This window comes from Notolabrus celidotus, chromosome 2, assembly GCF_009762535.1.
Source record: "Notolabrus celidotus isolate fNotCel1 chromosome 2, fNotCel1.pri, whole genome shotgun sequence".
NCBI classification, from domain to species: Eukaryota; Metazoa; Chordata; class Actinopteri; order Labriformes; family Labridae; genus Notolabrus; species Notolabrus celidotus.
Genome location: NC_048273.1, coordinates 23,050,167 through 23,072,046, shown reverse-complemented (window position 1 = coordinate 23,072,046; position 21,880 = coordinate 23,050,167). Strand labels below are relative to the sequence as shown.

The following is a 21,880-nucleotide window of genomic DNA, read 5'->3' as shown; positions in this document are numbered from 1 at the left end:
CACCTCAATTTTTTATATTTTTTGCAGTGGCCCTAATCCTCTTCCATAACTATTCAGTTGTATCTTAAATTATATCCAATTTTGAAAGCTTTATTTTAAGAACCCGACTTGCCATTTTTATTCTATAATTTAGTTTATTCTATTTTTCCCCTTCTGATTTTATCGTTACACATACATCAGAAACTGTAGTCTTGTAAATGTAAAATGCGATCAGTAATTAGCTTTAAGAATGAGAACAGGACGTGTAAATTAAAAAAAAAGAAAACATTGATCACTGAGACAATAAGCTCAAATTCCTATAGATAATCACTGCATTGTAATAAATACATTGAAAAACATAGATCAAAAATAGAATTATTAAATTATAAATTATGACCTTCAAACTTGTTTATTTTTTCCAATAAAAAGAAAACAATCAAAACAATAAGTAAACATAAATTCTTAAATTAATTATCAACTGTTCAATACCTTTCCCCTTAATTTATAGATTTTAACATTTCTTTATGCATTTTTTATTTATGGAAGTAAACATGTATTAAAGATGTGTATAAACTTTATTTACACATCTAATGTATGATGTTCCCTGAATATTTAATACAATAAACAAAGTTTAATCAAACTAAAAAAAATGATAGTTGATACATATTTGTATTCGGGGAGAATTCAGAGCCCAGGTCCTTTCTGCACTTCCAGTAAAATAGAAGTTTAAGTGAAGTCAAGATAGCACTCAATTTTTTTATTCTAGTTATTTTTAAAGTGTTTTATTTGTTTTATCGTGATTCTTTCACTTTATTTTTTTTTTCTGACAGCGTTTTATGTTCAGCGTTATAACTTATTTTACTTCACTGTGCAGCACTTTGCAAATTTTTTTTTTAATGTGCTATATAAATAAAATGGATTATATTGGATTGGAAGAAAGTAAAATTTCTCGTTTTGTAATATATTTTTAAATCCATTTGGGGAGAAAAAAAATATAGAAATAATTAATTTAATCTTTTCTTATATGTTTTTACTAATCGATGAACACAGGTCAGTTCTAGATTTATTTATTCATTTATTATTGATTTATTTATTTTATACAGTCTATGGTTCTAGATCATAGTTCTAGATTCATGCTCAATAACAGTTGGGGGCAGTAATGCGCTTGAAAGCTGGAGGCCAACCACCAAAGAATTAAAGAAGGAAGTAGAAGAAGAAGAAGAAGAAGTGTCTCCCAGTTTCCTGCAGGGTGTTCATGCTAATCTCGTGAATAATTTTCTTTTTCGATGGCAAACAGAACCGTTAAAGATGCCAACAGTATACACGGCACTAACCCGCAGTACCTGGTGGAAAAGATCATCCGGACTCGAATCTACGAGTCTAAATACTGGAAGGAAGAATGCTTCGGTTTGACCGGTAGGTAGCATGTTAGCAATCGAGCTAACGAGAGCGTCTTGTAGAAGTAAGGTGATCAATATGAACCAAAGAAACACATCTGTTTTCTAGTTTTAACCACTACAATTATATTCAAATATGTGGGGAAACTTTCTCTTACATTTGTGAAAAAAAATGTATGTCAATTAATTGTATTTGTATTTCGCTTTAGTAAGTAAATGTTGGGAGTAGCTCAAAGTTAGCTCATCGTTATGATTACAATGTTAAATGTTATCAGTGTATTTTAATCAGTGTGATCAATTATATTATTGATTACTGCCGAATATTTTCAGAAATATTGTAGAAATAAAATGCTGCTATAAAACACGCAGTGGGTTTGTACGTGTTTACACTCCGATTATGTAAATTAAAAAAGCTGTATTTTTTTGTTCAGCCTGTCTACTTGTTCTCAGGTTATATCCTTCTCTATGTTAGAAACACATTTTTATGTAGATCAAAAACGTACCCTATTCTCTGAACTGGTGATCTCATTTTAAAAGATGTGGATATATCTGTGTGTTATCAGTCAGTAACTCATAGTAAAGTGTTTGCATGTTGTGTCGTTTCCAGCCGAGCTTGTTGTTGACAAAGCCATGGAGCTGAAGTTCGTTGGTGGAGTGTACGGTGGAAACATCAAACCCACTCCTTTTCTCTGCCTCACACTGAAGATGCTGCAGATTCAACCTGAAAAAGACATCATCGTTGAGTTCATCAAAAATGAAGATTTCAAGTGAGTTTGACCCGCTGAGGGATTCAAGAGGAGCTGGTTTCCTTTAATCCCTGCACAGAGACTCTCAGATGCAGAACAGATAAATAGATTTAAAGGCTGTTATAGGAGAAAACTAGGAGATGAGTTACAATAAGTAATTCAAGAAACTGCAAAAAGCATCCAGAACATTCAGAGTTAATATTATGATTCATGCCAGCTTAAGATATTACTCAGGTGTTGATCTGTGAAAACTTCCACTCTGTTTTTTCTCTTCTTTTAGATATGTTCGTTTGCTCGGAGCGACGTACATGAGGCTAACGGGCACCGCAGTGGACTGCTACAAATACCTGGAGCCGCTTTACAATGACTACAGAAAAATCAAAAGCCAGAACAGAAACGGAGGTCAGTTTTCTCCAGAGCATGTTTCACTGTGCACTCCTGCAGGTCTCTGAATACATTCAGGACAGCCTGCTCCTGGAAACGTCACTCCCTCACCAGCATGAAGTTCTCAGAAGACAAGACCTCAAAGGACTCAGCGTGTAATGTCTACAAGGTGTCCCAAGATTGCAGGAGAGTCGAAGTCTGACTCCATGGTGTCTTTTAATCAAGCAGATGTGTTGTTGGACATTTTCAGAGTATCAGCACAAGAGTGGAAAAGAACAAACCGTCAGTCAGAAAAGAGCAGAGCAGCTTCATTACGTGCAGAGGGCATGCAAGGGTCACATGTTTCAAAAGTGATTAACAACCCACTCGCTCAGAGTCTGACTTTTCCTTCATTTGCCAAAGACTCAACAAGACTTCTTGCAGAAATTTGACCAGAGAACACAGTCTGTATAAAGCCAAGATGAAAAAGTCAGCTGTATGCGTTCACACATGCAACTCACCCTGATAATTTCATGTATTTTTCAGGATTTAGTTCATGTGTGAATGAAGTCTAAGAGTAGTTGATTTAGGTCTTCTTTTTGCTGTGCCTCAAAGTGTTACCTGTGCGTCCTTATCAAGCCATCATGAATCCAACAGGTATAAGCTGGGGGATCTGTGTGGTGAGTCTGGAGATCTCAAACAAACAAGTAGAGCCCAGTTATGAGAATATCCAGTATGACCCTTTGTAGAGATGCTACTGAGATCACCTCCAGGACAAGAGCACTCTCCTCTTTGAAATCGTCTGTCCTGACTGTAATTATCCTGCTGTTGCTCAACTTTGCCATCTGTGTTTAATCAAAATCAGGGTTGTTTTCCACATGTTCCAAGACTCTGAGTATACTGTTGTTGGATCAGATCACCCAGAATGTCTTCCTTCCTCTCATTCTCACTCTCTCTTTGGTTTTAGAGTTTGAGTTGATGCACGTGGACGAATTCATCGACGAGCTCCTTCATGCAGAGAGAGTGTGTGACGTCATTCTGCCCCGCCTTCAGGTACGTTTAAACTACGCCTGCTCACACACACACACACGCACACACACGCACACGCACACACACACACAGGACGTTTTCAGCGTGTTTACAATGATGTGTGTGTGTGTGTGTACTACAGAAGAGGCATGTCCTGGAGGAGGCTGAAATGTTAGATCCTCGGATCAGCGCCCTGGAGGAAGATCTGGATGAGGTGGAGAGCAGTGAGGAGGAAGACGAGGAGGAGGAGAAGGTAATGAAACAGACCCCATGAATTCTTAAAATGTCCGTGAACTTTTAGTTCACAGTGAGATTATTTTATATCTCCTCGTACTGAAGTTTAAAAATGTTTGTGCACTGTTAATAGAGAAGCATCAGGATGTTTCACAGCTTTCAGAAACACCGCCTGTTTTTCTCGTCTACAGATGGAGAGACTCCAGACCCCCGAACCCCACAGACGCAGCTACCGTGACAATGACAGACCCCGTCGCTCTCCATCACCTCGTTACAGACGCAGCCGCTCACCCAGACGGTTAGTTATAATCATCCTCATATTTACTGAAAGATCAAGGACAAAATATGAGTTTTTGTTTTTCTGAGTTTGACATTTCTGCTCTGATTTATTCCCCCTTTTTTATTTTTGGGTTTCCAAGGAGGAGCAGATCTCCAAAGAGGCGAAGGTATGTTTGCAGAAAACGTTCTTCATCATCAAATGTCAGACTTGTGGCTCACCTTCATTGATTTTTTTCGTTGTTGTGTGCTCTCAGCCCGTCACCTCGGAGAGACCGCCATCGCAGCAAGAGCCCACGCAGACACCGCAGCCGGTCCAGAGACAGACGCCATCGCTCCAAATCTCCAGGTACATACACAGAATCAAGCAGGCTGCAGGTTCCTGTTTCAGGCACTGATATTAAAGAGAAGAAATTGGAAGGGAGCAAAGTAATGGATAGATGGATAGATTTTTGCCTGTGTGCAAACAGGGTCTAAGTATCTGCTGCAGGAGTGTTATTCATTCAGATTTATCCAAATTCAGCCATTTTCATGCTGAAAAGTCGACCAATGACACTCTAAATATCCATGAGGCTGTTAGGTGGTGCTCAGCTCAAAATTAACCTTTGGATTTTTAATGGAAAGCCATCTTTCTGGTGCCAGAGGTGTCCATGTTTGGAAGAGGGTTAGATTAGTTTCAAGACGGACCAACAGCCTGAAAGTGTGATTTGACGAGCAAACCAGCGAACGCATCAAATTAAAATGCTGCAAAAAACATATATTTAGATAAAGTCTGTTTTTTCCTGCAGCTTGCTGTTGTGATGATGTTTATTAAGTCCTTCCTGTCAGTGTGATGATTTTGCTTGTATTCTGAAGGAGTTCTCGTTGTCTTGAACCAGGTCACAACAGAAGCCGCAGACATCGCAGCCACTCAAAGTCCCAGGAGAGGTGTGTTTTCTGGAGCATATTTACAAAGTGTGTTGAGCCCTTCTTTGTTTATTTGCCGTTGATAAGCTGATAATTTTGTTTCTTGTCCACCACAGGAGCTCCAAAAAGAGTCACAAGAAGAGCCGGAGAGGAAACGAGTGATTTTTATTTTGTATCTTTTTACCTCCAAACTGTCAGACATCTTATCTCAAAGTCTGAAATTCAAGTTTTTTTAAATTTTATTTGAAGAAAACTTTGACATTAGATGTGGAGAAAATGTGAAGCCCTCAGGTGTCAGCAGTGTGTTTGTACAGTTAACCACTCACCTCATCTGTAGTCTGTCTGTCTCTGAGAGAGAAAATCTGATGATGCTCCCCGTTCTCACATCATCGTGGCCACATTGAGATCTTTTGGACATGTGTAAATGTATTTCTGTAACTTTAAGATAAGCCTCACACTCAGAAATAAAGACCCTGATTCTTACTGTGCTGTGTTTGTGGAAGATTTATTCATTCCTAAAGAAGACGAGGACCCACAACACCTGACTGATTATTCAGGCTCAAGAGACAAATGAATGGGCAGAAATATAAAATCTGTCGCCTGTGAAAGGTTACAGTTCAACATGCATGTCTACAATCAGGTTGTCAGTAATCTGAGTAAACAGGGCTTACTCCATTGCTGCCCCCGCCCTCTGGAACTCCCTCCCCAAACACATACGCAACTCCACTGACCTACAAACATTCAAATCCCAGCTCTAAACACACCTCTTCAGAACTGCTTTTAACTGTTACTGTTTTTATATCCACTGTGTTTCTATTTTGTTTCTTTTATTGTGTGCTATTTGTGAAGTGTCTGAGTTTTCGGAAAAGCACTATATATATATATATATATATATATATATATATATAAATAAAATGTATTATTATTATTATTATTATTAAATGATGTGATGATTGCTTCTGATGTGCAAAACTCTCAGCTAAAGTTGAATTCAAACAGGTGCAGAGTTCTGGACCAGTTGAAGCTCATGGAGGCATTTGTGAGGGACACAAAAGAGGAGTGAGTTACAGTAATCAATGCAGGAGGTGACGAGGCTGTGGACCAGGATAGCAGTGGTGTGAGGGGTGAGAGAGGGGTGGAGACCGTTGATGTTGTGGAGATGGAAATATGCAGACCGGGTTATGTTATTGAAATGAGAGTGGAAAGAAAGTGAGCTATCGAGGATGACACCCAGACTCTTTACCTGAGGGGAGGGGGGGAACTGTTGAGCTGTCTATGGTGAGGGAGAAACTGTCGGCTTTGGATAGGGTGGATTTAGTACGAGGAGGAGTTCTGTTTTATTGCTGTTAAGTTGAAGGAAGTTGGAGGTGAATTTTACTCTCCTGCATATTTCATAATGTGTAACAGTGTTATCCTTTAAAATAATAATCCCTGTATCTGACAGAATAAACTCTGAAGCTGCCTCCTCTTCTGAGTCATGTTTTCAGACCACACTGGTGCAGCAAAGCAGAATTTATTTAATAATACATCAAAAAGTCAAGATTATAACATACATTTCATTACATTCATTTGATTCACAAATCAACACACTGATAAGAATTACTGTACATTGTTTATATGGACTTCAAAGCTGTTTTCAAATGCAAAATAATGGAATTAAAATGGGATTAAAAATACAATTAATTAAGATTAACTGTTGAAATCAGCTATTAATCAGGATTTTACAAATGAATCGTTTGATAACACTGGTTTAAAAGTAAAACTTAGTAATCAGGGATGTGATTTCTCCAGATTCAAGAACTCTGGAAAAGTAACTTGTGTTCGTCAGCTGAGCAATGACGAAACAGATCTGCTGAAGTGCAAAAAGCCGATGACACTAATGTCTACAATGTTATGTTATTATTCTTCCTTACTAAAATACAGTTATATATTGAACAGTGCAATAATAGAATACAAACTGAAACAGTAAATAAGGAAATCTAAATGTTGATTGTCTTAAGTGACACAGCATCAAGCAGAAGTGTAAATGTTTGATCTAGAAGAGATTGTTAGCAGCTCTTCATGCAGATATTTGTTTATAGAGAGAAATAAATCCTCCTCAGATTACCAACCATGGAAGCTGGGATGTCATTACACTGGATTGTGGCCCTCCCGATGTTTTTTTCCTGCAGACACTAAAGCCTACACAGAATACTTCTCTGACTAAAATCCAGACCCTGAGGAGAATCTACATGTTTAATTAGAGTCATTAACATGCCCATTGGTTTGCTGCGGTTGCTCTGGACTATTACCTGCTATGTTCACCCATGAGCTTACTCCGGCTTCACTCAAACTTTTGTACTTTACTTTGTTTATTCATCTTTTTTAAGAAACTCCTTTATTTCTTGACACATTGGGTGCTTGCCTTTGTCTCTGATCGTCTCCAGTAGCTTGATGCTATTCTCCTTATAGAAGGACTGTTGTGTTATCTCTGCTGCCTTCATGTGATATTGAACTGATCCTTTACTATCCTTTCGATCATAGAATAAATAGTATGCGTAGTGGTTGTAAAGCACCTGTTTTTCTGCAGGTTCCAGATCACGGTCCAGCAGTTGCTGGTATATCTGCTCGGCTTTAGCCTTGTGGTCACTTGATTTTGCGTATAAAGACGCAAGGTCAATTTCCTTCATGAGGGAAAAGTGAGGGTAAAGAGAAAGCAAGTCCTCATAGAGACAGATAGCTTTATCTAAAATGCTTTGACGGTGGCAACCGTCACTGAAATGAATAATCTTCCATCTGTAGCACAGGGCAACACACATCTTCAAATAACGTTCATCTGGATGCTCTTCCAGAGCCTTCTCTGCCAAATCAATGGCCTCATTAACAGATATGTAATTTCTGTAAAGCCTTAATACCGCCTTCATACCGCTGTAGCTGCTGACAGGGCTTCTCAACACCTTGTTGGCCAACTGAAAGATTTCCGCTTCAACTCTTGCACCTTTCTTAGCAAGTTGCTCAAGATAGAGAGCAGCGAGGTACACGTTTTCAGGATCCTGTTCCTTTGCGTGTCTCATCTTTTCTAAGAGGTCATCTTCCACCCCTGCATCGCTGTGCTTATGAGCACTCACTAAACCTATGACATGGCTGGTGTTCCACTCCACCATGTCCGGCTGCATCCTGATGGCTTTCTCAAAGTAATCTGCAACCACCTTTCTATCTGCAGCAAAATACATCAGGGTCCAGGCTTTCTCAGCGTAGACCTCTGGGTGGAGCTCGCCTTGGGATGGAGATGGGTGATTTTTCATCAGGGCATCAACCTTTGACAGGTAAGCCTGACTCTCTGCTTCGTCTCCCAGATGGTAGTGCAGCCAGGCCAGGTTCCCGTAGTTCACCAATAACCAGGGACCCTCATCTGCATGTCTAAGCTCATGGAAGGCCTCTGCAGCCTTGCTGAACAAACTCTTAGCATCTTCATTAAACCCCAGCTTGTACTGAATGAATCCCTGCAGGTTGTAGATGTGGCCGAGCCACCTGTTTCCCTCCTCTGTTCCAATATCCTTCAGCTTATCTCTGAGTTGTAACAGTCGGGATGTTGGCTCAAGATCCCAGTTGAAATGGCACTGCAGGGACTCCATTGTTGACGTCTGCATTGTTTCACTCAGAGCAGCACTGATGGGGAATAAAAATAATGCTGCGTTTAAATGGAGCATTGAATAAACAGGAAGGCGCTAAGGAAGGAAGGGGAGGGTGGGGTTGGTACTCCAGCCTGCTCCCCAATACAGAGACTGTGCTAACTGCCAGTAACCACAAGTTATACACTGAATACTAGGGAATAATCCTCGGTACATTGCCCACGATAATGATAATATTGTGATAATAGTTAAATTGCCAGACAATCATAATATCTGATTTACAGAGGCATACAAAATGCTCTAAAGGAGCCAAATTAATGTCATCAGTGTCGCCAAAATCCAGCCCCACTTAGTGCTCCCCTGCTGGGAGGGGTCACACTTAAAAATATCTAAAAACGTCTCCAGATTCTGAAATATTTTGTGCAGTGTCTGTAATGCATTTGTTTGACTTTTTTGCAGCAGGTATCTTCATGTGACACACATATCTGTTGTTTTAGTTTTGCATATGCATCTTTGAAAAATCTTTGATCAGCTGCAGACAGACTGAACTGGCAATCTGGCACAGGCATGGCCAAGTGTCCGCATTACATTAGCTGGGACTGTTAGCAACACAGCAGTTTGTAGTAGCAGGTTCTGTCAGCTGTCAGGCTCTGGATACAGCGTGTGCATTAGCTGCAGAGCTCAATAAACCTGCAGCTTTTTTAATGGTAATGTTACTCCCTCTCGTCAAATTGTCACTTTAAGCTGATGAACTCTAAGGTTTCTCCTGATGAAGGCCATGTAGTCAGATTGTTGAGCTATGTCGGCCAATGTAGTTTCTCCTGAAGAGGTTTTTATTGTTAATAGAGCCAGATCACTCAGACTGGAGATTAAAGCTCTGGTTGCGGCCGGTTTGCATCACACCATCACTCTCCCTGGGGTCTGGATGCTACCAGATGTTGATCAGACCAAAACAATCCTGACTGACTATCTGGTGTCCTATACTTTGAACGTTATCTTCAAAGCTTTCCTTCATCAAGTTATTTGCTCTGCATGTCTGTGAAACTCTGACAGAAAATAAATCTAACACAGGAAGTGAATCTTGTTGGCTTTGAAATTAGCTCTACATTAGCTGCAACATTTAATTTATTCACAAATGAATGCATCAATATATTATCCAATAATAATGTATATAAATATTCATAAACTGGCAATTTAAAATTATAACTACTCTAACTTTTGGTACTCTAAATACATTTAGATGATTCTGCTGTTTAACTATTAATGTATGAATGATTTGAAAGCTTTAAACAGTATTCCTTCACTGTGTGAAAACTACTAATCTAGCAGTGTGGGAGTAAATAAGAAAAACAGAAAGAAAATGCACATCACCAGAGTTTCAAGAGGTTACGGAAAAGAAATGCCGGAGTGAGAAAAGAGTGTCAAAAATACACAGTGGTGGACAAAGTACACATCTTCATTACTTAAGTCAAAGTATAGATACTCCTGGTCAAATATTACTCCAATAAAAGTGAAAGTTGCTCTGTCAAATAATTACTTAAGTTAAAGTACTGAAGTACTTGCTTTTCAAAATACTTAAGTATTCAAAGTACCTCTTAAAAAATCTCAAAACGTATTTTCACAAAGCATAAGTGCAGTAAAGATTACATAGAAGCACACTGTTACATTATGTTTATCTAGAAACCATTACTTGAAATTTCTAAAAACGATACAATGTAATAAAAACAGACACTAAGTTACTCCAAGCACAGACAACTTAGTTTGAAATGTTCATCTAGAATTAAACAAATGTAATGTAGCTTAACACGCTTTCTCAGGTTGGACAGTGAATGTTTGTATGTTTGGGCAGAGTGGGAAACAGGGAGAACATTTCAAACGATACGTATCATTCTTCATTTCTAAAACCTCTAACACGGGCTGAAGATATGGACATGGGTGCTCAGGTGGAGAATTATAGCCATCATTACCACCTCTAAATGAACTGCCTGATCTGAGTGAAATTTGCTCAGATTTCAGAAAAGAGATGGAATTTCATTAGCGGACTTCAAAGCAGAAGTAAATAGAACATTAATAGAAATGTAGTGGAGTAAAAAGTACAATAATTGTCTTCTAAATGTAGTGGAGTAAAAGTAATAAGTATCCCCAAAAGATAATACTCAAGTAAAGTACATGATTTGTATTATTTACTCCTACAGTAACATGAAAAGCAGAAGTAGAGTCTCACCTCATCATTAAGATTGTTTGTGAGTATCAGTCAGGACGCCTGGCTTTTGCGGTGATGTCCAGATTTGCGTGTCTATCAATGTTGAGATGTTGTTGTGCAGCAGGTTTTCATGTCGTGCAGTCATAACTTTTGAGGCGGGTCATTTCCCAAAGTTTTGCTTCCTCTGGGGAGTCTATATTTGTGTGAGCAAGGAGCTGGTTTCACATTCATTTCCCAGGAATCAAACCTTAAGTCATGTTTTTAAATGACAGTAAAAAATAGGTTAATCAAATTCTGTCTTTACATTTTCTCTGAAGATCTTTAGATAGACAAACATGTTGAGTTCATGTGAAGAATGTAGACAGACAGGGTGGCCAGTGGTCAATAAAGGGTGCTAGAGCCCACCACTCGAAACAAGGAGCATTACTGAATAAGATTTGTAAAAACTAGTTGGAAATATATACAAGTTTTTCAAAAGAGAAAAGAGTGAGTAACGTGACGATGATTAAAGATGTTTTTTGTGTCTAAAGAATTGGCTGATGGGCGATAATGCCTCAGTTGCAGCGAAGGCCCGCACACAAGCAACCTGGTTGGTAGAGCTGTGGGGCTAACGTCACACCCTCACTTTCTGCTAACCTAAACAAACGTTAAACTTAGAGAAAAATCATCAGAGCTCCCTCAGGTGGGTCCAGTCCACAGCAGAACAGATTCTTGTGTGGGTTTGAAGCAGACACTCACGGTTATGGAAAGTTCAACTACTCTTGTGTCAGTGTCTGTTACTCTCACCGTTCCTCCTCTACTCTGGTAATCCAGTGCACACAGCAATGCAGGAGCCTCATTGGTCAACAGAGATGTCAATGAATAATCTTTTGTATAGCATCAAATAAATCATTCAAACCAAATTAGTCAGCAAAATGAGATCTATGGCATAAGTCAGCATGATAAGAACTAACTATAATGAGAGAAACCATGTTTGACAAACATTTATTTGACCTGTGTTTGGATTTTAGAGTTTGACCTCTGTTCAATCTCTTAATATGGAGGAGGTGAGCCTTATGACCTATACTGCAGACACTCTAGGGGAAGCTCTAAAAATGTTGACTTCACAGTCAGTGAATACTCACAGCTACCATTTGGGCTAGACACAGGCTGTTTTCGAAACGGCCTGCTACATACTACCTACTAATGTAGTAGCCAGTAGGTACTGCCTACTATATACTGTGTTTGAATTTAGCATGTAGTATGAGTGTTCTGTTGGATCTGTGTTGCAGTATACTGGGCCAGACGTCACTGAATTTCCAGTTTGGAAAGCAGAAGTAAACAACATCCAAGCTGATAGATAAACTGCTTCTTTAGCATCACTTATGATTAAAAAAGTTAGAAAGTGGTTTATATGGAATTTAATAATTTTCACATCACCTAAAAACTGAGTTCCCCCCTTCAAAAAAAGAAGAAAGAAAAAGCGTAACCAGCGCTGTGAATTGTTGGAAACAGTACGTGAGGCAGACTGGTCCGATGCATACTGAGAAATGTTCCTGAATCAGTAGACATCCGGGGAGTTTTGGCATACTGCAGATTTTGCTCTTGTTCACATACTGCTTACTACATACTGAATTTTGGCCAAATCAGTACGTAGTGCCAGTATAGTAGGTGGTTTAGAAAACAGCCACAGTCTTTGTGCGTAACAAATGCACTCCTTGGCCCCAGTCTCCCATGAAACATTACAGCAATAACTGAATAAAAGTTGCCACCATGAATACTAGACTATGCATCATAAAGTTAGGGATGTGTGAGTTTAGTCAACTCAACATTGAAATGTCGTCACTCATGCTAATGGGAACCAGAGTTACTAATCAGTTCAACGCATTCTGAACATTTTTACTATGTAGGCCTGAAATGACGGATATATGTTGTCTTAGCTGTAGTGCAGCCACCCACCACTAGCTGGGGCTGTTGCTCCTATTAATGGATACTGGAAATAGACCATGGCCACCACTGACCAATAAGTTTAGATGCTGATTGAAGTTCTGTATTGAGACTGCTTCTATCCCAAGATTCATCAGTCATCTTACATTCACACAGTTATTATCATGATTATCAAGTTAAGCAGCTAAATGACGGTGTAAGAGAGCAGTGTAGCATGGTGGCTGAGTTACTTCCTTAATGCTTAGTAAAAAAAAAAACCTCACATGTAGCAGGATACTGGAGTCAGAAAAAACACTCAAAAAATCTCTGAAGAAAGCTGGAATCGGACGTGGAAAAGGTTTATTTGTCCAGAAGTCACAGAAAGAGATACAGATCCAAATACACCATGAGTCATCCCAGGATGACTGACAAATATAGCTTTCCATACATTTCCTTATACCCATAGATGATCTTTATTGGTAGGAAATACAACTACAATAAATTACAAATATAAAACCCTAAGTAACAGCTATGATTATCAAACCCTCTAAGAGGAAACAAACACTACAAAAATACTTCTAATTTTCAAACATTTAACAAACGTTAATAAATAGCACTCATTATTACTACCAGTTCATGGCTGTTGCGCGTCATTGATGTTTGAATGTGATGCAGCTGAACCACAGAAGTCATTTATAAACCTTTCAAGGTATGTACAACCAATCTAAAATATCTCTGTGAAACTACACTCAAATGTATTTAACTATAAACACCAAAATGTTTTTGTACCAGACTATTAACGTGTTTCTTTTGCTGCAAAGTTGGACATGTTAACACAGGACCCAACTGGGATTCCTTGGCTTCTGCAGCCTTCAGTAGATGCTCGAGGAACCGCACTTCAACTGTGGATTCAATTTTCATTACAAGTGCTTATCTCTTGGGGAGCCCTGAAACATTCTGCCTAATGTGTCCTAATTTTTAGCCCTTGGCTCTTGCAGGTTTTCCAGAAACTCTTCTAATTCTCTAGACATTATGCCTTTGTCTTTAATCTTCTCAAGAAATCTGATGCTGTGCTCACGGAAGTAGTTTTGTTCTGGTATTGCAGCTACCTTCATATGATATTGTACCGACTTGGGGAGATCATTTTGCTCATAATTTAAATACCTTCCGTAGGCGTTGTATACAAGCTGTTTCTGTTCAGGCTCCAGATCACTGTGAATCAGCTCCTCATATATCTGCTCAGCCTGTGCCTGGTGACGACGTGACTTTGCATAGAGACTGGCAAGGTCTATTTTAATCATTAGTTGACTGTGAGGGTAAAGAGAAATCACCTCCTCCTGCAGACTGATTGCTCTGTCTATCATGCCTGATCTTGGGGGACCGTCCCTGAGAATAACAAGCTTCCATTTGTAGCAGATGGCAACACACTTCTTCAGATAACGCTGATTTGGATGTATTTTCAGAGCCTCTTCTGCCAAATCAATGGCCTCATCAAAAGACAAGTGATTTTTGTAAACTCTCAGTAAAGCTCTCATACAGTTGTAGCTACTGATGGGAGTCCCCAAAACATTTCTGGCTATCTTGTAAGCTTCATCTTCAATTCTTTCTCCTTTCTTTGCAAGTTGCTCAAGGTAGAGAACTGCAAGGTACAGGTTCTCAGGATCCTGTTCCTTTGCAGCTCTCATTTTCTCTAAGAGGTCAGCCTCCACCCCAGTGGCGCTGTATTTCTGGGCACTCACTAAACTCAAGACATGGCTGGTGTTCCACTCCACCATGTCCGGCTGCATCCTGATGGCTTTCTCAAAGTATTCAACAACAAGCTTTGAGTCTCCTCTTAAGAGCATCAGGGTCCAGGCTTTCTCAGCGTAGACCTCTGGATGGAGCTCGCCCTTGGATGGAGATGGGTGATTTTTCATCAGGGCATCAATCTTTGACAGGTAAGCCTGACTCTCAGCTTCATCTCCCAGGTGGTGGTGCAGCCAGGCCAGGTTCCCATAGTTCACCAATAACCAGGGACCTTCATCTGCATGTCTCAGCTCATGGAAGGCCTCTGCAGCCTTGCTGAACAAATTCTTAGCATCTTCATTAAACCCCAGCTTGTACTGAATGAACCCCTGCAGGTTGTAGATGTGGCCAAGCCACCTGTTTCCCTCCTCTATGCGGATGTCCTCCAGCTTGTCTCTTAGAAGCAATAGTATTGACCTTCTGCGGTCGAGGTTCCAGGTGAAGTGGCACTGCAGGGACTCCAGTGTTGTTTGACTCTGAGCAGCACTGATGGAGAATGAAAACATTAACATATCAGCTGGAAGATATGATACGCTTTAAAGTGTGTTTGGATATACACAGATCATTTGACATGGAGGAGGGACCATTAAATGGACAGGAAGAAAATAATTTTCATACAATCAACATTTTTTAAGACGTAAACTTTTCTGCAATCTTTTATCTTAAGTAAACAAAAGTCCTCTGTGATACTTGGAACACAGAGTCAACAAAACAAACAAGCTGATGGATGATCACAGGAAAGAGACGATGCTGGCTTTCACCCCATCTTCATCTGGGGTACTGCAGTGGAGTGTTTTTAGTTCATCAGTACCAACATCATGGAAGACCTCTCATGATCACTAGAGCATCTGAGCCGTCTCAAGTTCTAGTCCACTTGTGTGGTTTGCTTATGGCCACAGATTGAAACTGATCAGGAGATAACAGGTCCCATCATAGGGGCTTTGGTGGTACTGATAAGGTATAAGTCGTGCAGAAAGTCAAGACATGACACAATTCCTCTTTCAATGGGGATTTGTTTGATAAAATCAAATTTGTTAGCCTGACGTCGCCAGATTGATCAGCGAGCTCATATTCATTTCGCCATAAGGTGGGTCTGGAACTGTTGTAGTTCCAGACAATTTCCCACCAATCTCAGAAACACTTAATCAATCATACTCTGTAATTAAAAATGGGGCGGGTTCTATGAGATGAGGACTCAGAGACGCTACTTTTGCCTTTCCGTAAAAGACCAAGATAGCAGCTTCTGCTGCAGGGAGGTTAGATGAGGTCATTATTGTCCAGTTCTAAACTTCGTGGATGATGTGTTTCGAAATGATACAGCTGTCTGTTTAAATTTTTGCAGGCTACGCCAGGCTACAAAGTAGTTGTGACCCACTATTGACCAACTACTATTCCCTGATTCAGCTTTATTCATTAACTTCAATATTAATAAATACCTAAAAACCTTCTTGCTCGTCTGTGTCTCGCTCCTGGGTCCAATCCAAACTAGGTAATAGTTAATCTTCCCACTGCTGCCACGCACTCCTGATTCTCCTGAGTCTCCCATTCGCAGACTCTGGGTCCGGTCCTCTAAGTGTGTGAGGGCTGAGGGATTTCAGGTGTGGAAGGACTCTTATGTGGACTTTGGTGCAATAAAAATAACTTTGTCCCTTCATACTACTGCCACAGCTGAATAAATGATTAATGATTTATCAACTTTTATTCCGGTAAACTTTTGAATAAAACACATTCAGTAGTCATAAGAGTATTGATATCTTGCGGTAATTCTCATTTTACTTCATGTAGAGATGTAATCGGTTTCCCCCTCCTCAATAATAACAGTCCGTCAGTAATGATTTTTAAACTCAGGAGATAAATACAAATTTTAAAAACCTTGAAAGGGTAAAAAACAGAGGACAAAATAGATCACGGTGAGAAAAGTCAATTACAGTCATGATTAAAGATAAAGGGTAGCAAAGAAGAGAGTTTGAGATTCAATAATGAGATTTTAAAAACAGTAAGTACAACATTACAGATAGTAAAGGCAGATACTCACCTCATCTTTCTGCTGTTTCTTCCTCTCAGTATTTCAGTAAATATCAGAGTTTTGATATTGACGCTGCTTTGGTTTCAGTGATGTCCAACTTCAGCTCTAATGGAAATGATGTGTTTGTGTGCAGCAGATGTAAATGATCTACAGGCAAAGCACATTTCAGAGGTGTGACACCTTGATATCACAGACACACCCTTCCCCTTTTATCAGACTGATTTCCTGCTTTACTTTTCAGAGAATAGAAACTTAAATGTCCTGTATTTTCCCCTGACATTGCAATATTAAAGGGATATTTCAGCTTTTTAAGTGGGATCATATAAGTAACATGTCACTAGTAATGGTTATAGCCACAACAGATGCTGCTCAGCTCAGCCCCTTTAGTGAGAAACTGCTGGGAGAAACAGCTAGCAAGCTGGGCTACAGTTTTTTGCAGACTGGCCTAGTCTGACCTGTAATTTGGCTAATTTTGAAAACTCTGACCTGAGCACTTATCTCTGTTCAGGTGTACGCTCAACTTAGAGTTTTTTTCAGCACTTCACTTTGCATCAGCCCATTTGTTTTTGCATTATTTGCAGACGCAACACAGACGTGCTCTTCTACCTGCAGCACACTGATCAGCTGTTCATGTCTGCAGGCTTCAAAGAGACAAAAATACAAATAAAGTAAACAATGAGTGATAGCACTGAACGAAAACGCGGAAAAACTTCTATGCTACCTGGAGAGCCCATGTTACCTGGTGATGCAGGTGTGTAAACTACAAGCTAATGCCCACAAACTGAGAAAACTACTTCCTGTCCCGTGTGAGACTTGGTAACAACAGTACTTCTGGACCTTCGGGAATTAAGATATAGGGCTGCAGTCTGTGATGCTCATCATCCAGGGTCCACTGCCGCATTGAACACAGAATTTGATTAAGACTTTCTTCAGTATTCAGTAGTTAAAACAAGAAACCAGAAAAGTGGGAAGTGTTCGGATCTCATTGTTTTTTATTGCATAATGTCACAACCCATGATCCACACAACACGATGACCTTATCAACATACATTGTGTTAGCTGCTGAAGGAGAAGACTGAGCTTAAATAACAAACTCTAAACACATTACTGTGTCTGCCGGGTTATCTTAGGCTCTTCATGCTTAAAATCATGAAAAAATGGAGACCCAAAAATATCAAAAATTCACAATATATAAGTGACACATACATTATAGGTGATCAGTGTGCAGCAGTCGGAATTGTACATCTATGTTTTACACACAAAGAGAGAGTAAGTAAGTAAGTAAATTTTATTTAGTATAGCACCTTTCACAGAATAAAATCACAAAGTGCTTCACAGGAAAATATCCAACACATTAAAAGAAACAGACAATAGCATAAATAGAACATTAGTGTGAACACAGTGAGTCGAAGGCCTGTTTAAATAAATGTGTCTTCACAAGTTTTTTAAAGGCGACAACAGATATAGCAGAACGGACATTTACAGGAAGAGCGTTCCACAATGTCGGTGCCACAACTTCAAAAGCACGGTCACCTTTTGTTCTTAAGCGCGCTCGGGGGACAACCAGCAAGCCCTGGTCAGAAGACCTGAGTGGCCTACTGGTAAGGTAGGGGTGGAGCAGGTCGGCGATGTATTCAGGAGCCTGACCATGCAGAGCTTTATACACGAAAACGAGAACTTTAAAATGAATCCTAAATTTAACTGGAAGCCAATGTAGGGAAGATAGAATCGGAGTGATGTGGGTTGTCCGGCTGGACTTGGTCAACAGCCTTGCAGCAGCGTTCTGGACTAATTGAAGACGATGGAGGGACGATTTACTGAGGCAGGTGAAAAGTGAATTACAATAGTCCAGTCGGGATGAAACAAAAGCATGTATGATAATTTCCAGTTCAGGATGTGACACAACAGACCTGAGTTTGGCAATGTTTCGTAAATGGAAGAAGCATGACCGGGACAACTGTTTTATGTGGTGATCAAAGTACATGGACTGATCGAATATAACTCCAAGATTTCTGAGTTTAGACTGGACAGCAGAAGAGAGGGAACCAATACACTGAGCAACCCTGGAAGCTATAGTATCAGAACCAACAATAAGGACCTCTGTCTTGTCAGCGTTTAGCTGCAGGAAGTTGTCAGCCATCCAGTCCTTAATGGCAGTCAGACAATCAAGCAAAACTATCAGCTTGTCTGTGTCATCAGGCCTAAAAGACACATACAGCTGGATATCATCAGCGTAACAGTGATAAGAAATACCTTTGAATTTACTGATAATGTGACTCAAGGGCAGCAAATACAAGGCAAATAATACAGGGCCCAATACAGAACCCTGAGGGACACCACAGGAGAGAGCAGCAGTTTCAGATATGTATGGACCAAGTGACACAGAAAAACTCCTGTCAGAGAGAAAGGAAGAGAACCAATCCAGGGCGCTCCCAGAGACACCTACCCACTGCCTCAGCCTCTCAGTCAGGATGCAATGATCAACCGTATCGAAGGCCGCACTAAGATCCAGCAGCACCAAAACAGAGCATTCACCTACATCAGAGGACATCATAATATCATTGGACACTCTCAGAAGAGCCGCTTCGGTAGAGTGCTTCTGGCGGAAACCAGATTGAAATTTATCTAAAATGTTGTGTGAAGTCAAGACAGTAGTGAGCTGTTTGGCAACAACTTTCTCTAGGACTTTTGAAACAAAAGGCAGCTTGGAGATGGGCCTGTAGTTGTTGGGTAGAGAGGGATCAAGGTTTGATTTTTTCAGAAGAGGCTGAACAACAGCTTGTTTACAGTAGGCTGGGACACAACCGGAACTCAGGGAGCTATTTATAATAGCGACCATGCATTGCAGAGCCAAGTACATTGTTAAGTTGGAACAATATCTAACAGGCTTGATGAAGTGCTCATGCTGCTTACCAAGTCAGTGAGGTCTTGCAGGGATATGTGGGTGAAGGAGCTCATGGTTGTTGGACGAATTGGAAAATCGGAATATGGAGTGGAAGAGGGAATTATGCAAGCCCTGACATCACTAACCTTACCAACATAGAAAGAGAGAAAGGTGCTGCAATCATTATTAGAAAAAATGGGGATATCTGGAGGTGCAGGATTAACAATGTTATTTATGGTGAGAGAGAGAGAAAATACTTTCTGATGGCAAAGTAAAGTGCTAAAAATCTCAGTAGAGTGACACCTTTACCGAGATGAGTGATGAGATAAGATTTTCCTAAAAAAAAGTCTAATTTACGGAGCGGCCCCGTCTGCAGAGAACTGTAGCCTAGCTTGCGTGCAGTTTCTCACTGAGGGGGACGAGCTGAGCGGCATCTGTTGTGGCTAGGACAGTTAAGAGAGACATCCAACTCACACGACCTCACTTAAAAAGAACTGAAATATCCCTTTAAGGTTTCATATACATTATTTTGAACACTTATTTAAAGCCCCTTAAGACCTTAAAGGAGACCTTATTTTCTATTGTCAGTCCCTCCAGGATTTCGTGGGATTTTTTTGTGATTGTTGCGGCCCAAAAAGCCTGATTTTGCGACAGCTTTTTGAAAAAATTGCAGTGAAAGTTGCAATTTCTTTTTTGCTTTTTTCCCCCAATAACATCTCAGGGGCAAGTAAATATGCTAAATTACAGTACTTTTTAGAAAACATTCTTGATGTGGCCACTGTGACTGTATTTTGATTCTCTTGATTCACAGAAAAATGCCATGAAAGGACTGTCTTGAACATTTACGACGGTCCTTGAATGCACCTCGCAGTGACAGAGGCACTTGACAGGCAGTTCACGGCACTCTGAAATGAATCTGCATCTTTGATGACTATGAGTTGATCAAAACTTACTAAAGGTGTCTGATGTTTCACCAAACTGGATTAAATCAAGCTGTGGACGCAGAGCTTTTTACGGTTATTGTGGCAACAACGTCAAACATCAAATATTAAACAGACATCCCCCGGTTGTGTCTTTGTCACTAACGCACACCGGGAGTAAAAATCCTCAATCAAGATGAGACAGATGCATGGAGGAGGGAGAGCTGGTTCATAAAGCACACCTGCTGCAGGTAGGTGACCAAGCGAACACTGAGCTCCTCAGATAATAACTCTAGTATCTGTAAATAACAACGTTGTCATGGTCACTTGTCCTGCCTGCTGTCCTCGCTCTTCACCCGTTCTCTGTGCGTGTTTTGTTGGTGAAAAGTGCCGATCAAGTGAGGACTTAAGTTTATGTTCCAAGGAAGTAAAATTGATGACGAAACCAATGACGTACAGGTGCTAAGGTTAAGGTAATTTGTCAAAGTTGCGGGAAAGTTGCGGTGATTGTATAAAATTGCAAGACCGCGAAAAAATCGCGCTGATTGGTTGAATTTGCGTTGATAGTTGCGATCGCGAAATCGCAAGGTGTGATAGGACTTTGCTTCAGAGGAGGCTTTTATGGCTGTCTGCAGAGTTGTATTGCGGCTTTTGTTCTTGGTAGTGGTTGTTGTGAGGAACTGATGCAGCAGTACCCTACTCCTACCAGACGGAGGCAGTGTGTCATAAGATGTAAAGGGTTGTGTTGACAAAAGTTAGATATGCATGTATGATGTTCTCCAAAGGTAATACCACCAATCTGTTTCAACACTCTTTCAATCCTGTTACCGAATGTGACCTGTGCCTAGCTCAAAAGAAGAGAGACACTGACTGTGTCCACAAAGCAACTGTTGATAACACACAGATTTAAAAATGCTGCACAAAGTTGAACAGGTTCATCAACAAGGAAAGAAATAACTGCTACATCACAAAGAGTTTTGACCCAATGGGAGACATGGTGTTGCACGAGTCAAGTTGCCAAGACAAAGGAATTAATAATTTGCATTAAACAAGATCTTAGAATAGAGCCTGTTTCACTTGATGGCCAACTTTTTGAAACTGTTCAAACCTTTAAACACCTCGGCACAGTTCAGGAGTTCATTTTTCAGAGGCCTCTGTGTCAGTCGGCAGGTTTTAAAACTAGTGTACAAATGTTGAATATGTCTTACCTTTTCTTCTTCCTGCCTGGTTCAGTCACTTGAAGTAGGCTAGGCTAGAAGTAGGAATGAACTCTCAAAGATTGTGTCAATGGCAGGAAAACCACAGAAACCTCTGTCTTAACTATTTACTGACAGGACGAGGATGAAAGCACAGTGCCTCTGAGCTCAGGGAGGTGCTACAGGCACTCTTTCATTATGAAAGATACTGCCACTTTCATCTCTGAGCATATTTACAAACCTTGTCCATGAACTCCGAGCACAAAACATAAAAATGATCATTAATTAATCATGATACTGATCTGACGCCCCAGCAACTCTGCCTGTTGACACTGTGGTAGCAACGTCAGATGCCTTCTGCGTGCACACGACTGTCAGTACAGTAACCATTGGAAAAAACCCTCAAACAAGATATCTTAC

The 21,880-nt window shown here is 40.2% G+C and overlaps 3 protein-coding genes across 3 annotated transcripts; 1 reads left to right on the top strand and 2 right to left on the bottom strand.

The window, feature by feature from the left end:
- Positions 1-1,151: 1,151 nt before the first annotated feature.
- On the top strand, positions 1,152-5,414 carry prpf38a (pre-mRNA processing factor 38A). Its single transcript, XM_034674694.1, has 10 exons — positions 1,152-1,395; positions 1,984-2,143; positions 2,403-2,524; positions 3,453-3,538; positions 3,657-3,767; positions 3,940-4,046; positions 4,168-4,194; positions 4,282-4,373; positions 4,903-4,951; positions 5,047-5,414. The coding sequence occupies exons 1-10, from the start codon at positions 1,266-1,268 to the stop codon at positions 5,090-5,092; spliced, it is 930 nt and encodes a 309-aa protein (XP_034530585.1). The 5' UTR covers positions 1,152-1,265; the 3' UTR covers positions 5,093-5,414.
- Positions 5,415-6,428: 1,014 nt separating this feature from the next.
- LOC117832138 (interferon-induced protein with tetratricopeptide repeats 1-like) lies at positions 6,429-10,859 on the bottom strand. The gene is made up of 2 exons (XM_034711130.1): positions 10,766-10,859; positions 6,429-8,578 (listed from the first exon to the last, which is right to left on the bottom strand). Exons 1-2 carry the CDS (start codon positions 10,771-10,773, stop codon positions 7,282-7,284), a joined length of 1,305 nt encoding a protein of 434 aa, XP_034567021.1. The 5' UTR covers positions 10,774-10,859; the 3' UTR covers positions 6,429-7,281.
- Positions 10,860-13,006: 2,147 nt separating this feature from the next.
- LOC117832951 (interferon-induced protein with tetratricopeptide repeats 1B-like) lies at positions 13,007-16,562 on the bottom strand. Its single transcript, XM_034712284.1, has 2 exons — positions 16,470-16,562; positions 13,007-14,920 (listed from the first exon to the last, which is right to left on the bottom strand). Exons 1-2 carry the CDS (start codon positions 16,472-16,474, stop codon positions 13,621-13,623), a joined length of 1,305 nt encoding a protein of 434 aa, XP_034568175.1. The 5' UTR covers positions 16,475-16,562; the 3' UTR covers positions 13,007-13,620.
- Between the last annotated feature and the right edge of the window lie 5,318 nt (positions 16,563-21,880).